Below are 16,361 nucleotides of genomic sequence, written 5' to 3' on the forward strand. Positions count from 1 at the left end.
AAATCTTAACAAACATTATTTTAACGCTTGGCAGAATATTCTTCGAATTTTCACACTTAAATTGTTTACTCTTCATTTAATTGACCGTGTGCATATTTTATCATTCTAAACTGAATGCATACAATAAGCAAAATACTTTGAGGTTTTCTGTTTTATAGTTCCTGCTTCCATCCTTTTAACAATGATAGAATTTACATGTAGAAATACCTCACAAAACAGTGAATTCTCCTTGAATTTCTATCCAAATTAGATATTGTGAGGTACTGTATTATGTAAAAAACTATTTTAACATTATTATTTTATGACTATTTGGCTTTCTAAAGTTTCTTGATCCATTTGGGAAGGAATGAGCCAGCTGGATGGTTGGACCTGGCCCATCAGTGGCATTTGAGACAGTGGGCTGACACGTTACAGATCCAAACTATCAGGCACTCTAAAGAAGCTGATACTTTGGATGGTGTAGTGCCATTTGGGAAGGAACTGGCCCTTTGAATTGGCCAGGTGGTAGGGAAGGGGAATTCATGCTATTGGTTTGCAAAGCTGTGAACATATTGATCAAGTCATACATTCACAGCTGTAGAAAGGGGCAACACCTTCTCTTTTTCTACTATTTACTGATCTTGGGTGAAATCCTGGACCCATCAAAGTCAACGAGAGGCCAGGATTTCAATCTTTGTTCTGAGGATTAGGGGGCATCGATGTTAAAGAATCATTTTAATGTTGCTAACCTGAACTATTTATTGCTGATTTCAGATATTAACTTGAGACTTATTCCTCCAATTTTATGATGATTCATATAAAATATATATATATGCAGTGAATTCTGCTTAATAGCAATCCATATATTAACAACTTCTGGTTAGTAGCAACATTTTGGTGGGAACCAGTCCTGTCCAATTGACCTTAGTGTAAATGGGATTTGGATATTGGCAACAGCATGACGCTTATTAAGAAAGGCCCAGGTGCAGGTTTGCAAGGCTGCAGCCAGGGCAAGAAGTGTGGGGATGTGCTTTCTCTGGCTGCAGTCTCACAAACCTGCCTGCAGCCGGGTGCTCAGCACATTCCAGTGGTTCTGGTGCTGCAGAGGCTGTGGAAAGGACAGTAGCAGGGAAGGAGGATGCCACCTGGAAGCTGGAGCTGCACTGTCTCTCTCTATGCATTCTCCAGGATGTGCCCTGCTGAGACGCTGCACCGCAGGAAGGAAGCACTGGCATATGCTGAGCCCTAATCACCTGAGAGTGCAAGGAGAGGTACTGTGCAGCTCCGTGAACCCCCAGTGCCTTCACTTCCTGTAGAAAGTCCTGGCATCTGGGTTGCTGCTCCCCTTCCTGCTGCTGCCCTGTGCACAGGCTGGTTTACAGGGCTGAAGCCAGGGATGGCATGTCCCAGCACTTCCTTCCCTGGCTGCACCCTCACAAACTAGACTTCCACTTATTGGCAACTGCCAGATAATGGCAACTCTTTGCTGGCAATTGAGGGTTGCTAATAAGAAGAATCTTCAAAATAAGCATCACCTGTGGTCAGGAATCTTGGAATTCTGATTGATTCAGGCCTTTTCTTCAGATAGTCATGAATCTGCAGTTGCAAAGTCAGCTTTCCACTAACTGGAAAAATATCTAGAACTCAGTTCTTCTTCTCTGATGCACCAAATACTAATTCTGACTTATGATCTCCCAGGTTGTTTACTGTAATAGTCTTCTTGCTGGCAGGGCTGCCCAGAGGATTGAGGGGGCCTGGGGCAAAGCAATGTCAGGAGCCCCTTCCATAAAAAAAAGTTGCAATACTATAGAATACTATATTCTCGAGGGAGCCCCGGGGCAAATTGCCCCATTTGCCCCCCCCTCCCCCGGGCGGCCCTGCTTGCTGGCATTTTAATCCACTTAATATTTGCTAACTGGTACAGAATACAATAGCTAGGATTCTGATGTGTGCGAAGGTTAACCCACTCCATACATTGTATTGATCAGCCATATTTTATACTCCACAAAGTGGCACTACGATAGTTCCACCTATGTTCAGGGTCTTCTATGTTCACATAGGGGTTGGGGGAGGGCATTCCCAGTGTTATTGGAAAGTGATTTGTGATGTCTCAAGGCACTATAAAAATTGTAGCTGCTTTCATTGTTGTAAATGAAACAATTTCCAACTAGGCAGTTTTATTGTTTAAATGAAGTCCTGAAATTCACAGGCAAAAATGTGTGTGCAGCTGCCCAGAGTGCATGTATAAGTATATATAGGGGTATTTTAGGGTCCACACGGGAAAGATATGCCAGGTGCACTAAGTAAATACTACCAGGGAATCTGTCGGAGATACAGATGGGTAGTGACAAAAGAACTGCTATATTTCCAAGTACATGTAAAAGAGAAACATATAGCTGTCTAAATGTTTCAGAGTAAATAACGATCATATTCATTTAAAAGTACAAGTATATCTCCAATATGTCAGCTGTCAAGACTTTTCTTAGGAAGACGTGAAGAGCCTGTGGGAGACAGTCATGTACCAGCCAAGCTGGTATTATCTCCTCCTATGCGCAATGTTTAATTGAACCTATGAAGAGATAACCACACAAAAGGCCTCTTTTGAAGGTATCAACTGATAAAGAGCTAGCAGACTTCTAAAAAACGTGGTGTGTGTTATGACTAGGAGGAACTTAGATACTGTTTTGAAGTCAAATGGGACATGTCTCTGGAAGGTCAAAGAGTGTAATATCATGAAACAGTTGTAAAATACAGGAACAATACAGAATAGACAACTTCATTTTTCCAAAGTCCATTGCTGATTGTACTGAATATTTAGACTACATCTAGCATAGCACTGAGTACTGTGATACTCCGTCAATAAACTGTATTACGAAGAGACAGTTGCTTCTCCAAAGTTAAGATTGTAATTTAGTTTCCATTCTAATACCTCTTCCCCTAATATCCTACAAATGTCATTTTTCCTTTAATATTTGGCAAATGTAGGCCAGGGAAACTTTTTTAACCAAATTTGAGATGATTTGGATAAGTTACTTTTGGAATATGGGACTCAGAAACAATAAGTATTTTTTGAAAGAATGTCAAATGATTTTGCCACATTTTATCTAAAACACAAATTGTCCTAGAAATTTCTAATGAGATTTATTTGAATGATTTTGGTGAGATCTCTAGAGGACATAACCCTTTTAAGACAGGGAAAGGCACATTTGGCAAGTTATTTATTCACTGGCAAATTAGTCACACCTTTCTGTCTTTCTCGTTCTTTCTTCTTAAAGTAAATCTCTAGCTTGTTTCCTGTGGAGACAGCCTTCAAAAAGAAAACTGATTGCTAGAGGGTTTTTGCACTCTGATTTATTTGGGTGCAAAACCAGGAAAACTGAAGTCCATTCTCTCAACTACCAGCAGCTGTAATTTCCAACTCAATTACTTGCGCCTGTTATCTTCCTCAGCTCCCTCCACCCCACTTCTGTACATCTTGTCAATGGAGACAGATAATCAAATAAATGTTTCTAGTGCTCTCCCCTAAAGTATTGCTCTTAGAATCAGTGGCTATGCCACCAATGACACTGGAAAAAAATTGTTAATACTTTAGTACCTGAGCCAACATAGCTTTCCACAACTCCTTCCTGGTAAAATGAAGTTCTATTGACAGAGGAGTCTTCTGAGGGCATTCTGATGTGCTAAGAGTACTCTAAGAACCCTGTGCGATGTTTGGGGGAAGGGAAATGCTGTCTCATCCCTTACCCCTGGTTCTGAGGTACCAAGCAGGAGTTATGTTTTAATGGAATCCATAATGAGTTCTCCAAGCAGGAGTTATGTTTTAATGGAATCCCTTGAGAGAGAAAGTATCAGAGGGGTAGCCGTGTTAGTCTGAATCTGTAAAAAGCAACAGAGGGCTTGCATCTGAAGAAGTGAGGTTCTGACCCACGAAAGCTTATGCTCCCAGTACTTCTGTTAGTCTCAAAGGTGCCACAGGACCCTCTGTTGCTTTTTGAGAGAGAAAGTGGAGCGGATGATATTGTGTGTCTCCAGAGGTCTAATTTTTAAACACTGGGATAGAAGGTATGTGTAATCTTCAGCCTCCTGTGTACGAAAGACAGCGAGTAGCAGAATCGTCAATATGCATGGGTTAGGCTGGTGGCAACAGAATCTTCACAACTTGCTCATCAAGCATCAGAATTGTTTCTCACATACTCCCAGCAAAGGGCAGGCGACAGCATTTCTACATATACAAAAGAGGTACAGATAGTGACATCTTCCCCCACAGTAAGAGACAGAGCTAGTCCAGTAGGGAAGAATGGAAAGTAATGGGGCTTGAGATAAAAATAAACATGGAACTCCTAACTACCATGGTACCATTCCTTAACTACCCAACACTCATTTATACACACTGTAAATGTGCATATTTGAATGTTAGGTAGCTAACCGCTGCCAGTAATAGTGCACGAGCAGAGACCAGCACAAGCAGCTGGACTCCAATTTCTCTTGCTACTAGTGATTACTACAGTCCTATGGAAATCAAATTTCCAGGGCCATCCTGTCCCCGATGCAGAGTGCTTGCAGAGCTCTTAAGCTCCACATGCTTGTGCTGATGAATTTTGCAGCCTTCACCAGCCAGCTTCCATCCAGCCAAAGTCATCTGACCACTTCTCTCTTAGGTTCCTTGTATTGACTCTTGCTTGCTTGCAGTGCCAGGTTTTCCTTCCTGAAGACTTAATGATTCATCAAAAGCCTGCATGAGGACTCTGGTTCATGTGGATATACTAAGGTCTTGGGGACTATAGAATAGCTGAAGGGAGAAAAAGCTTTGATGGAGAGATGAAATGGAAGTATGGAGCCTGAAGAAGCAAACAGAGGCTGGAGAATATGGAGTAGCTAATGTGTAGAAGTCAACTGGGAAGTCAAAATCCATATAGAACTTCTAGGCAGCTTTACTCTATCCCATTCCCTGACTCCAAGTGCCCTACAGAGCTTATGAGCCTCCCTAGTTCCTAATGCATATCATAAACATTTTTAAAAAAAATTCTAAGGAATTTCTCAGAAAAATAACTTTGCTAGATTGGAGAAAAGCACATATCATTGTATTTATCAAACACAACCATTAAAAAAGCAGAACATTTAGAAGTAAATGAAAACATACGGACAATGTCACACAAACAATATTAAATGTGTGTGTGGGGGGAGCTCTCAGGCGACCTTGTCCATTCATACCAAAAATGTTGACCACAAAAACCACAATGGCTTATTCTTAATCTTCAAATGGGTATGCTGACAGGCTTTCTTTAAAACTATGTGTAATTCATAAATAAAGGCATACACTTCACATTCCTGATTAGACATATAGCATATATAATTATGGGAATACCATCTTTCCATAAATCATATCTGATATTGGCTGTTGAAATATATGGCATTCTTTGAAAATATGGGAGCTGTATGACTCACTGAGCGAAACTGGTCTATCATTTAACATATAAGCAAGGGCATTCAGAGACTCTCTGCAGGCAATGGAAAGATTGTAATTTAGCCTGGAATACAGAGGTAGCTACATATTTAAGGACAAACATCAGCAGGGGAGAAATTCTGAGTGTGTATATGCAAGTCCAAAGGAGCATTAGAAATAATGTATCTCAGAGACAGAAGTTGGTAAAGAAGGTAACATACAATATGGAATAAAATTGGAACACAGAATGGACATCGTGCTGGAGGCCAAGTTAGTGACACAGATGCTGGACTTGATCAAACTTATCATCAATATGCTAATGAAAAAGATTACTTCAGGGCTAGAATTCTAATGCAGGTAACTCACCCCTTGACTTCAAAGACTCTCCAGGGTATAAGGGAAATGAAGGAAAGGAGGAGTGAGGTTCTAGGGAGAGAAACAAGGAAGTTCCTCTGAAAGACTCAAGGTCACAGAACCAGTGACTAGAACTTTGGTATGCCAGAGTGAGAAGAAAAAGGGGTTGAGAAACTAATTGACAGAGCTTGCTAATGCGGTGACCATCATAATTTCTTTAAACTGAAACGATTAGGCCTGCCTAGGTGAGTGTATGGAAGCCTTAGATCTAAGTGTGTGTTTGATACCATTTAGATTTATTCTCGTCTCAGTTTTTAGTACATTTTATTGTATTTGACATTTTTGAATCTCAAACTGTTTCTGAGATAATCTACAGTTCATCCTGTTGAGAGGTCCTTCAGCTCCTGAAGGAAGTTAATGATAGGGGATTGTGCCTAAACCCTATTTGGATTCTTATTCAAAAGTGCCAACCAAGGTGTTTTGATACTAAGGCCTGGTCTACACTGGGGGAGGGGTGGGGAGGGAGAAATCGATCTTAGTTACGTAACTTCAGCTACGTGAATAACATAGCTGAAGTCGACGTACTTAGATCTACTTACTGCAATGTCTTCACTGTGGTAGGTCGATTGCTGACACTCCCCCATTGACTCTGCCTACGCTTCTCACTCCAGTGGAGTACTGGAGTCAACAGGAGAGTTCTCAGCGGTCAATTTATCGCATCTTCACTAGACACGATAAATCAACCCCTGCTGGATCGATTGCTCTGGAGGTAAGTGTAGACATGCCCTAAGTAAGCCATAAGGTACAGTTGGTTCTCTGGCTGTGGTGAGCCTGAACCATAGGAAGAGGCTGAATACCACAGACAAGAGACAAGTTTGAGGGGCCAAGGTGACACATAATAAAGAATTACTCCTCACAGTTCAGTACGGTTCCAGGTGCCATCTATTATATGTGCATCATTAAACAAAAAATAACAGACTACCCCCCCATATGCAGTCATGAACGTGTAGCTCCTAGATAGAAAAAACAAAACATACTATAATGATGAAGCATCACTCATATTGTATACTTTCTGCACTCCACCCACAAGCTGTACAAGAACCAGGTCCATTCTAAATTGAGGATGCTTATAGCCATAGATTGTAGACATCTTAAAGCCCAAATTCCTGGATTTCTAATATTTTTCAAAATAATTATGTCCTTGAAAATTTGTTTTGAATTTACTTACCCTTAACTTATAATATGTACTCTGAGCACTCCACTGTACAAAGTTTTTCTTTGTCTGAGAATCAAGTATCAGAGAGGTAGCCGTGTTAGTCTGTATCCACAAAAACAGTGAGGAGTCCGGCGGCACCTTAAAGACTGACAGATTTATTTGGGCATAAGCTTTCGTGGGTAAAAAACCCACTTCTTCAGATGCATGGAAGAAGTGGGTTTTTTAGCCATGAAAGCTTATGCCCAAATAAATCTGTTAGTCTTTAAGGTGCCACCAAACTCCTCGTTGTTTTTGTCTGAGAATATTATCTATACCCATTAATCTCCAGGGCGTCAGCCATGTCTATTTTGAGGAAGCTGTTGGTTTTTTGGTTCGGTTAAAAAAAAATCTTTTGTCTGCTTTTGCACAATAACAAACACTTAGTTACATTAATAATAGTATCATTTTTTCATGTAAGCTACTGCTACAGCGCTATACAATATAATGGTTAGTCTGTACTCCTGCACAGTTTTAAGGTACTGGTCTAAATGACACTTCAGCTGGTCTAAAAATCATTCATTGGTCTATTTATTCTATGATGTCTTAGTATTCATCTTTAGTAATTACCCACATATATATATTTTTACTTTTCATATATATATATATATATAATAAAAAATTAGATTCGGTATGTGCAGAGAGATACCCTTGAGTCATCAATTATAATATTCGTGGGCCTTCATCAATACTCAGATTTCACAAGCTCTGATCATTGTTATAATTACTACTGAAATGATGTCTTATGAAATTTGCATCATCTCCTAAAACTTCACATAATAAAATCTGAAAGAAATTTATAAATCACACAACTGCTGTAATAAGTAAGCTAATAAGTAGACTATTACTTTTTCTTTTTTCCAGACTGACAGTGAAAATGCAGCATCTAAGGAATCCTGATGCATAATTAGGTAGATCAGTGCCAAATTATCATACACATTACTCTGAATGTATAGTGTTTTTATACAATACAGTAAGAGATTTATTAAACAATACTGAAAATCAAATTAAATAATGAATAAATAAGTGCATAATTACTTATTTTTCATATATAAAAAGCCCTACCTGTTTGCTTTCTTCCATATCCGACTCACTGCTAAACTCTTCTGTGTTTAAATTTTCAAAATCTGATTCTCCAATAGCAATAGGTACTGTCACAGTAAGGCCCGGATTGTTTATGAATGACATATAATCATTTTCATCAATTACATATTTTTCCACACTGCTGCCTGTTCCTACACCACTGGTCGTTCCATTCCCATCTCTGAGACAATTAAGATCTTTGCTTATTTCAATGACAGTATGGTTGGAAATGCAGCTGTCTTTCTTGTTGTTTAGATCTTCAAGTGCTTTGATTTCCTCTAATGCTTTTTGCTTTCTAACAAAGGCTTTTTGGACGAATTCCTGTAACTTTTTTTTCACATAATCTATTCCCTTCTGAATCCTTGCAACGGCAATCTGGAGATTGTTCATTTCATTATCATCATCTGTAGCAGCAAGGTTATCTGAACTAAACGAGCTCAGTAGCAAGGCCAGAAACAGGTTCAATACCTAAAAGATGAGAAAACATAGCTATATATTATATGTGTGTATATAAGAAATTAGTATTTTTAAAGGATACTATCTAATTAAAAATTATACACACTATTTGTTTTTAAAAAGAAACGTATTTAATTTATTTTGGATAATCAAATAACAAACAACAATAAATATGAAAGCATTTTACAAAACTTTACCCACACAATGAAAATAAATCAGTTTAGCTTCCAAAATTCTCGCATACTAACATATTACTGCTGGTTTTGGATTCTAAATATCTCAAGACAATGTTTATTCATTTAAAAATAGCTTTAAAAAGTTCTGTGTGACTGTATCAACCAGAGTGTTGAGAGAACACTGTCCAAGCCCTTTTGAAAGATCTGGTAGAATTTAACAAGGATAGGATCGGATTCTATAGAAACTATTGTAAAAAACTACATAATTTAATGGTAAAATTATGTCGTCCTTAGATTGTCTAACCACTCGTAAGACATTCATAGCAGGAATGTAATTTTCAGCCAAATTCTATAGGATGGCTTAACAACTATATAGAAAGGTTACCAATCTTTATTAAATCCTACAGTACTCCCATAAGGAGTATTTAAAAAATACTTTCTAAACACCACTGCTTAGAATACTACTTAGCAAACAAAAAATAAAATTATTATAATTTTCAGTTTTGCTTATCTTTCCATTTAGCACACAATGATTTCCTCTGGGTTTTTTTTGGAATTTGATATTACAATGGCCTTCTTTGTTTGTTCGTCAGAAACATTAATGAGGCTAGTATCAATACTGCTCTGAGAATATGGTTTATTATTTATACTGTAGGCTAGAAGATGGTACACAAAAGAACAAACCATTTTTATTATTTTATTTTACCAAAGTCTTCCATAAACTCGGGCTATTTTCTTTTAAATCTTCATAGCAGTAGACAATTTTACAGCTATATGTCTATATCTAGATAGATATATACAAGATTGATATATATCAAACAATCTGGTGTAAACTTCCTCACTAGAGTACTCTTTTTAAAGTAGTGGTCTGGATAGTTTAAAGGTCATGGGATATTCACACTTTCACATCTCGGAGTAGAAGCTGTCATCTGATGGCTGACTAGTTGTAATCTCTGTCAGTCTATTTCCTAATGAACATGTGTCCACAAAAATTTAAGAAAAACACAGGGCTCTCAGTCAGAGTGTAAATCCAGGACAGATGTCAAACAAACAAAAAAACCAATCACTGTACTTTTGGGGTGATCATACTTTCCACATGTGCAAGTGTGCCGGTCTTCTCCTTTCTGTTCTACTAAAGGGCCAATTCTGCAGACCTTGCACATTCAAACCTTCACTGAAGTCACAGAAATATGTGGGCACAAAGAAATGCAGGATCAGGCTCAAATATTATGCCTGAGGAAAACGAATAATGTTGAAATGCAGAGCAGGTTTCTGCTGCCTAGCAAGCCATCTAGAGCTCTGCACACTTCTGCTGACTTCACTGATGGCCTAATGACAAGGTTGCTAAGTCAGAGAAATGAATGGCAGTAGCCATGTTGATTGCTGTAGAATCTCTCTCTCTAATATATGCAATAAAATATATGTCCAAAAGAGGATGAAATATCAACAAAAAAAGGACATTTTCTTTTCAATCAACTCAAAGTATGTTACAAAAATGGACAATAAAAAAAAACCTTAAAACTAAAATAAAAGAACAGGAGACTCTTATCTTAAACACTACTTCCCAGTTAGAAACATATTTTTTCAAAAGTTCTAAATTGGCCAATTTAATTTACATTGGGCACAAACTTGGCACTTTAGCTGTCAGCTTGGATGCAAATTCTGTTCTGAAAATACAGCTAATCAGTATGTCATTCTTATTCTTCTAGTTTGTCATGAAAATAGTTTAAAGCAATTTTAGAGGACTCCACAAATGGTGTAATTTTAAAATAGAAGTTTTACAGGCACATGTTGGGTGCAAATGCATATTGCTCTGGAAGTTTGTTTTATAATATATACAGGTATCTTGAAAAAGTAACAATAGCCAAACTTCGAAAACTTATACACCTAGTTAGGTAGATAAAGTTAGGCATCTGAATCCAACATGTACTACATAATTAAGCACAACTGAATGATTTATGAAATTTAATTGTGAGTGTAGTTTTTTATTAATTTAAGCTAAAATCACAGTTGTTGTCCATTAAAGACCTTATACAATCCATGCAAAAGTCTTGTGTTTATAAGGACACCCCAGTATTCTTTGGAGCATATATTTTCTAGTACAGGGAGAAAAAGGGGATAACAGCTGACAGAGTCACAGAGGGCTAGATTATGTCTTCATACACAACTCTAAGCAAGGGGTAGTGCAGCATACACAGCACGAAACCAGATTAATAGATTCCAAGGCCAGAAGGAACCATTGTGATCGTCTAGTCTGACCTCCTGTATAACACGGGCCATATACTCTTCCCCAAATTATTCCTAGAGCATCTTTCTTAGAAAAATATCGAGTATTGATTTTAAAATGGCCAGTGAGAGAGAATACACCTAAACCCTGGGTAAATTACTCCAGTGGTTAATTATCCCCACTGTTAAAAATGTACGCCTTATTACCAGTCTAAATTCGTCTAGCTTCTACTTTGTGGGAGACACTCTGACTCAGACAACACCTCTGAGTTAATTATTTGCTGCTCACTCACTCCATGCATGGGAATAAGTGGATGTGCAGTATCTGCTTACTCCTGCACACCTGGACGCAAGCTTAGGGTACCCCACACTGCAGTGTAAGGGTGGGGTGGGGAGCTGTTCCTCCCTCTCTCTCCTCTGGTGGGAATGTAGTCCAAGCCATACAGAGGTTTTTACAAAGTAAGCATGGAAAACCTTTATTTGTTAAGTGTTATATATACTTTTTTGTTGGAAAATGAATATCTGAAAAATTACATACCACAAGGTTTCCAATGACCATGACCAGCATGAAAACAATAAGGCACATGGCTTGGCCTGCAACTTCCATACAATCCCACATAGTCTCTATCCATTCTCCACACAGCACTCGGAATACAATCAAGAAAGAGTGGAAAAAGTCATGCATGTGCCAGCGTGGAAGTACGCAGTCTGTAGCAATCTTGCAGACACAGTCTTTGTAGCTTTTACCAAACAGCTGCATACCAACCACAGCAAAAATGAAGACAATGATGGCCAGCACCAACGTCAAATTTCCCAAAGCCCCCACTGAGTTACCAATAATCTTTATCAGCATATTCAGTGTTGGCCAAGATTTTGCCAACTTAAATACTCGGAGCTGAAAAACAAGAGCAAAGGAGCATTTTAGTACTAATTACAATGAAGGTGTGTCTTGCATCTCCATTTATAAAAAGTTCTGTATTGTAAAATATTTCATTTTATAAATTTAGATGCCATTTTCTGTGGATGCAGTCTACACTATATTTGTAATGCAGAACCTGTAGGGCCTGTTCCCAATTAAAGTTTAGAAAATATAAAAATGTCTTTTAAAATGAACTAAAGAAACTAGGATGTGAGAATATGGCTTGTAATAATACTGGTAAGAGAGCTAGAAATGGATATTTTAAATGTGTAAATAATACATCAGCTGATAAATGTTGAGATAGTTAAAATTTTCACAAAGATTTAGGAAAGTTTAATGGATTATCTGGGGATTGAGAAAGACACAGGGGAGTGAATGGGGAGGAAAATTCCATATTTAAGGCAAAAAAATTGAATTGGGGTTGCATTTGGTTAGTTTGCTGCAGTGCATCCTCCATGTGGCTACTCATGAAAAGAACCCAGAAGCTTAAACTATTGCGTAATGCATTAGCTCATCTCTAATGGTGTCTGAGTCATTTTGAATTTACAGCACTGTTACTCCATGGACTACACTGACAACCTTTCCCCTTTTGATGCCATTCAAGGGATTGGTAAGCCCTAAATGGACTTGGATCCACTACAGTACACTAGGTAATATTTCCTGTCTGATCATAGGCTTAAATAATCCAAGCCAATCCAAGCTAAAAATGTTCTTAGCAGAAGCTTCCTACCTCTGTTCTCCCTACAGGTCTTTGAGAGTGGGTTTTTTGGTGAACTTCCATCCTGGGGGTGATCTTGAAACAATCATTCTGAGAGGTGTGACCTATGCTGTTCAGTTTACTAAAGTGTCAGTTTAGAAACCCAATTATGCTAATTTAAAGGTTCACATTGTAAACTAATCACTGCTCTTGAAAGCATGTGGAAAGATAGAGGAAGGATCATAATATTAAAATCTTTACAGTCTGTTGCGAGGGACAGCTCATTGTGGTACCAGCTCAGTGTCTGAGGGGAGGGTATGGTAGATAATCAGCACTTTCTCCTCTCCCTCAATCAAGCTCAAGGAGCCTAGTAGAGCCTTGCAAGGCAGTGAGCCCCACCAAGAGAAGTCAAATCAGTGAGCACACACAATCCTATTTTTAATATCTGCACAAACTGCTGTGGGCAATTTTGGCAATTCACACAGGAGTGTGGTGGGGCCTCTTGGGAGGGAGTGTGGAGTTGTTTTCCATTTGAACTCCTGAACGGAGAGGAATATGCTACAGTCCTTAGAGGTGCATAGTAGTTTGCACTTCCCCACATCAGATGCAGTGCTCAACCTGCAGCAGCTCCACCCTGTCCTCAGCACGCTGTCCTGCGAGTAGGGTCTTAAAGGAATGATCTAGTCTTAATTAACAGTGGACAAATTTTAAAGCAATATTTTGATAATGATAAAGTGACCCAGTACAGCCGTTCTTATGTTCTTATGTTCTTATGATCTCCATTTAAAAAACAAAACAAAACATTTTCTGTCCGTAAACATAATATGGTATTTGAAGTTGCTAGATGCCACAGCAATGGATGCCATAGAAAAACCTAAGCTAGTTAGTTATATTTCCTAGTCTTAGTATTGGGAAGTATTGCAGTTTTTGAGAAACTACATGTGGTAACAACTGATAAAAGTTGACTTTTTAATAGTGCATATTGTGGCTCCAGTAACTATATGTACATTGGCCTGTAAAAACATGATGTTTGGATATAGGGTGATAAAAAAGCAAACATTTACAATGGTACCATATAAATATTTCACTGAAACATACATTCTTAATTTAGGTGATGCCACGGTAAAGTCAATACTTTGATATGGTACTGTGTTACCTCTAATGGAAATCACTGTAATTATTGCTACATTTTGTCCTCTCTTGCTCCATCCTTTTTCCATTGAAGCAAATATATTACAAATGGTGAATGGAGGTGAGGAAATAGAGAGAAGGCAAAATGTTTGGAAGGCTGGGGTCAGGTCAGGACTTAACTGATGATTTTGTGTATTTTTTATGGTTGTATTAGTAATTATGTGCTTGCACGACCTTAACTAGCTTTTAATAAATGTATTGGATTGGGGGAAGACAGATGGATAAGGTACATTAATAAACATATATGTATATATTGTATGTAATTTACATGCCATATTTTACATTCTGATCATATCTTTAATAATATCTTTCATCACTCCATCATTTGCTGTATTGTTGATAAAAAGACTTGAAAAGTACCATGTTTTGCTCCCTCCCTTGATAAATTAGATTAAATTATTGACAAAAAATTGAAAATGTGATCGTATATCTCACGCTTAATTAATCAAAGTTATCCATCAGTGGATTTTAATGAGAAAATATAAAAATGAAATTAAAATATAAGGGGTTTGTACATGTCACCTGAACCTTGTGTTAAAAAAACAGATTTATTACTATTGGACCTGATTTTAAAAATTAAGCATTCACAATCATTCTTCCACCAGTACTATTCCACATCACATTGTGCATGCCGTGAAAATAGAAGTTTTTTGAATGTGCCATATAAACATACTGTGTCTGAATTATAAGTATAATTAGGACCCGTAAATAAAAATCCCCACGTAAATGTTATTTATTAATATATTTACCAATCTGAATGAGCGGAGAACTGATAATCCTTCAACATTTGCAAGACCAAGTTCCATTAAACTAAGGCTGACAATAATACCATCAAAAATATTCCAGCCTTCTTGGAAATAATAATAAGGATCCATGGCAATTATCTTTAAAACCATTTCTGCTGTGAAGATCCCAGTAAATACCTAAATGCAAAATGTAATCAATTAGTCTATTTTACTGGAAGTTTGTTTATAAATGTATTTGAGCAAATTTCTACAATCCAGCTGTAGACTCATAGACTTTAAGTCAGAAGGAACCATCACGATCATCTAGTCTGACCTCCTGCACATTGCAGGCCACAGAACCTCACCCACCCAGTCCTGTAATAGACCCCTAACCTCTGGCTGAGTTACTGAAGTCTTCAAATCATGATTTAAAAAATTCAAGATACAGAGAATCCACCATTTACATTAGTTTAGATCTGCAAGTGACACGTGCCCAGTGCTGCAGAAGAAGGCAAAACTTTCCCAGGATCTCTGTCAGTCTGACTGAGAGTAAAATTCCTTCCAGACCCCAAATATGTCACTCAGGCCCTGAGCATGTGGGCAAGGCCCACCAGCCAGTCATCCATAGGCTATAACTGTTACATATAACAGCTTGTTATATATCTACATAGTTCCTTAATATTTTCACACAGTAATATTCAGTAATTAAAATCAGTGACTGAAAGACTTTACCTTCTGGCATTTATCTAGTAACTTATGTTTTATGAGTTGGTGCTTTCAGTCCAGTTCCTACAGGATACATCACATAAAAATAACACAAGAATTGACAGTAATTTGCATCCTTGCTGGCAGTCTCAGAAGAGAGTCTGAGATAACTTCCCCCTAATGGTGGTTCCTTCAGGTCAGAACTGAAGTATGGAGGTGGAATAGTACAGAGAAGCTTGCTCTGTCTGGGCTGTTCCTGTTCTGTGGATAAAGAGAGGGTTCGATCCTTCAATGCTGCCAATCTAGCACCTTCCGTGAGCTCCACATTCATATGGAAAAATGTGGTTCAAAATATTTGAAGGGACCAAGGGTAAATGGCAAAACCCCATTGATTTTAGTGGGGCCAGGGATTTCACCCTGAGATCTCTTCTGCACTACATACTGATAAGCAGCATGTAAAGCCCTAGTGATTCTGAAACAAATTATGTAGTGCCAGATACATCCCAATACCACAGTTCTGTTCTGCAATACCACAGAAGTGTGTCCAGGATTTTCCTAGTTATCTGCTGAAGCAGGAATTGTGCATTCTGCCACCACACTGTGACTGTGCAGTTCCTTCATCCCATTTGCTCTCAGCCCCACAATAGTTAATTCTATGGCAGCAGGACTGACTTTTTCAAACCACTATGCAAGTGTGATGCTGTGGGTGACTGGACCTAAATCTGGGAATTTCAGAATTGGGAGTACAGTACCTGAAACACCATTAAAACATTAATCACTGTCAAATGGTACAAATCAATATTTTTTACAAGTATTACTTTTCAAAAATAACAAAACTATACAGTTAGACAAGATTTAAGGGAGATTACAGCATAATCAGAGGAAAAGAGACAACTCTGCAGAACAGTTACAATTGGGGTCAAGGGATTTAGGTAGTAAATGAAACACAAATTTTAAAAAGTCTTTCTTCCCGAACACACATGCCCATCACCCACAAATAATTTTTCTTGAGCTTTTGCTGCACCATCAAAACCAATGGAAATAGAACATTTTAGCTGAAATTAATCTACCTTTTCTGATTATTACTGGTCGTTCTTAATCTGAAATGACTAATAAATTGTGTAGAAAGTAAATCATTCCATTTCATAACTATTT

The 16,361-nt window shown here is 38.0% G+C and overlaps 1 protein-coding gene across 4 annotated transcripts in view; it reads right to left on the minus strand.

Annotated features, from left to right (window-relative positions):
• Positions 1-16,361, minus strand: part of LOC117884838 (sodium channel protein type 2 subunit alpha-like) — a 115,692-nt gene that overhangs the window by 40,354 nt on the left and 58,977 nt on the right. For all 4 annotated transcript variants that reach the window (XM_034785687.1, XM_034785686.1, XM_034785688.1 and 1 more), the window contains 3 exons: positions 14,526-14,699; positions 11,508-11,864; positions 8,094-8,579 (listed from right to left, as the gene is read on the minus strand). In XM_034785687.1, coding sequence (XP_034641578.1) covers positions 8,094-8,579; positions 11,508-11,864; positions 14,526-14,699 — 1,017 coding nt within the window. The remainder of the gene's footprint in view (positions 1-8,093; positions 8,580-11,507; positions 11,865-14,525; positions 14,700-16,361) is intronic.

The sequence above is a fragment of the Trachemys scripta genome, chromosome 11 (genome assembly GCF_013100865.1).
Source record: "Trachemys scripta elegans isolate TJP31775 chromosome 11, CAS_Tse_1.0, whole genome shotgun sequence".
In the NCBI taxonomy this organism is placed as follows: Eukaryota; Metazoa; Chordata; order Testudines; family Emydidae; genus Trachemys; species Trachemys scripta.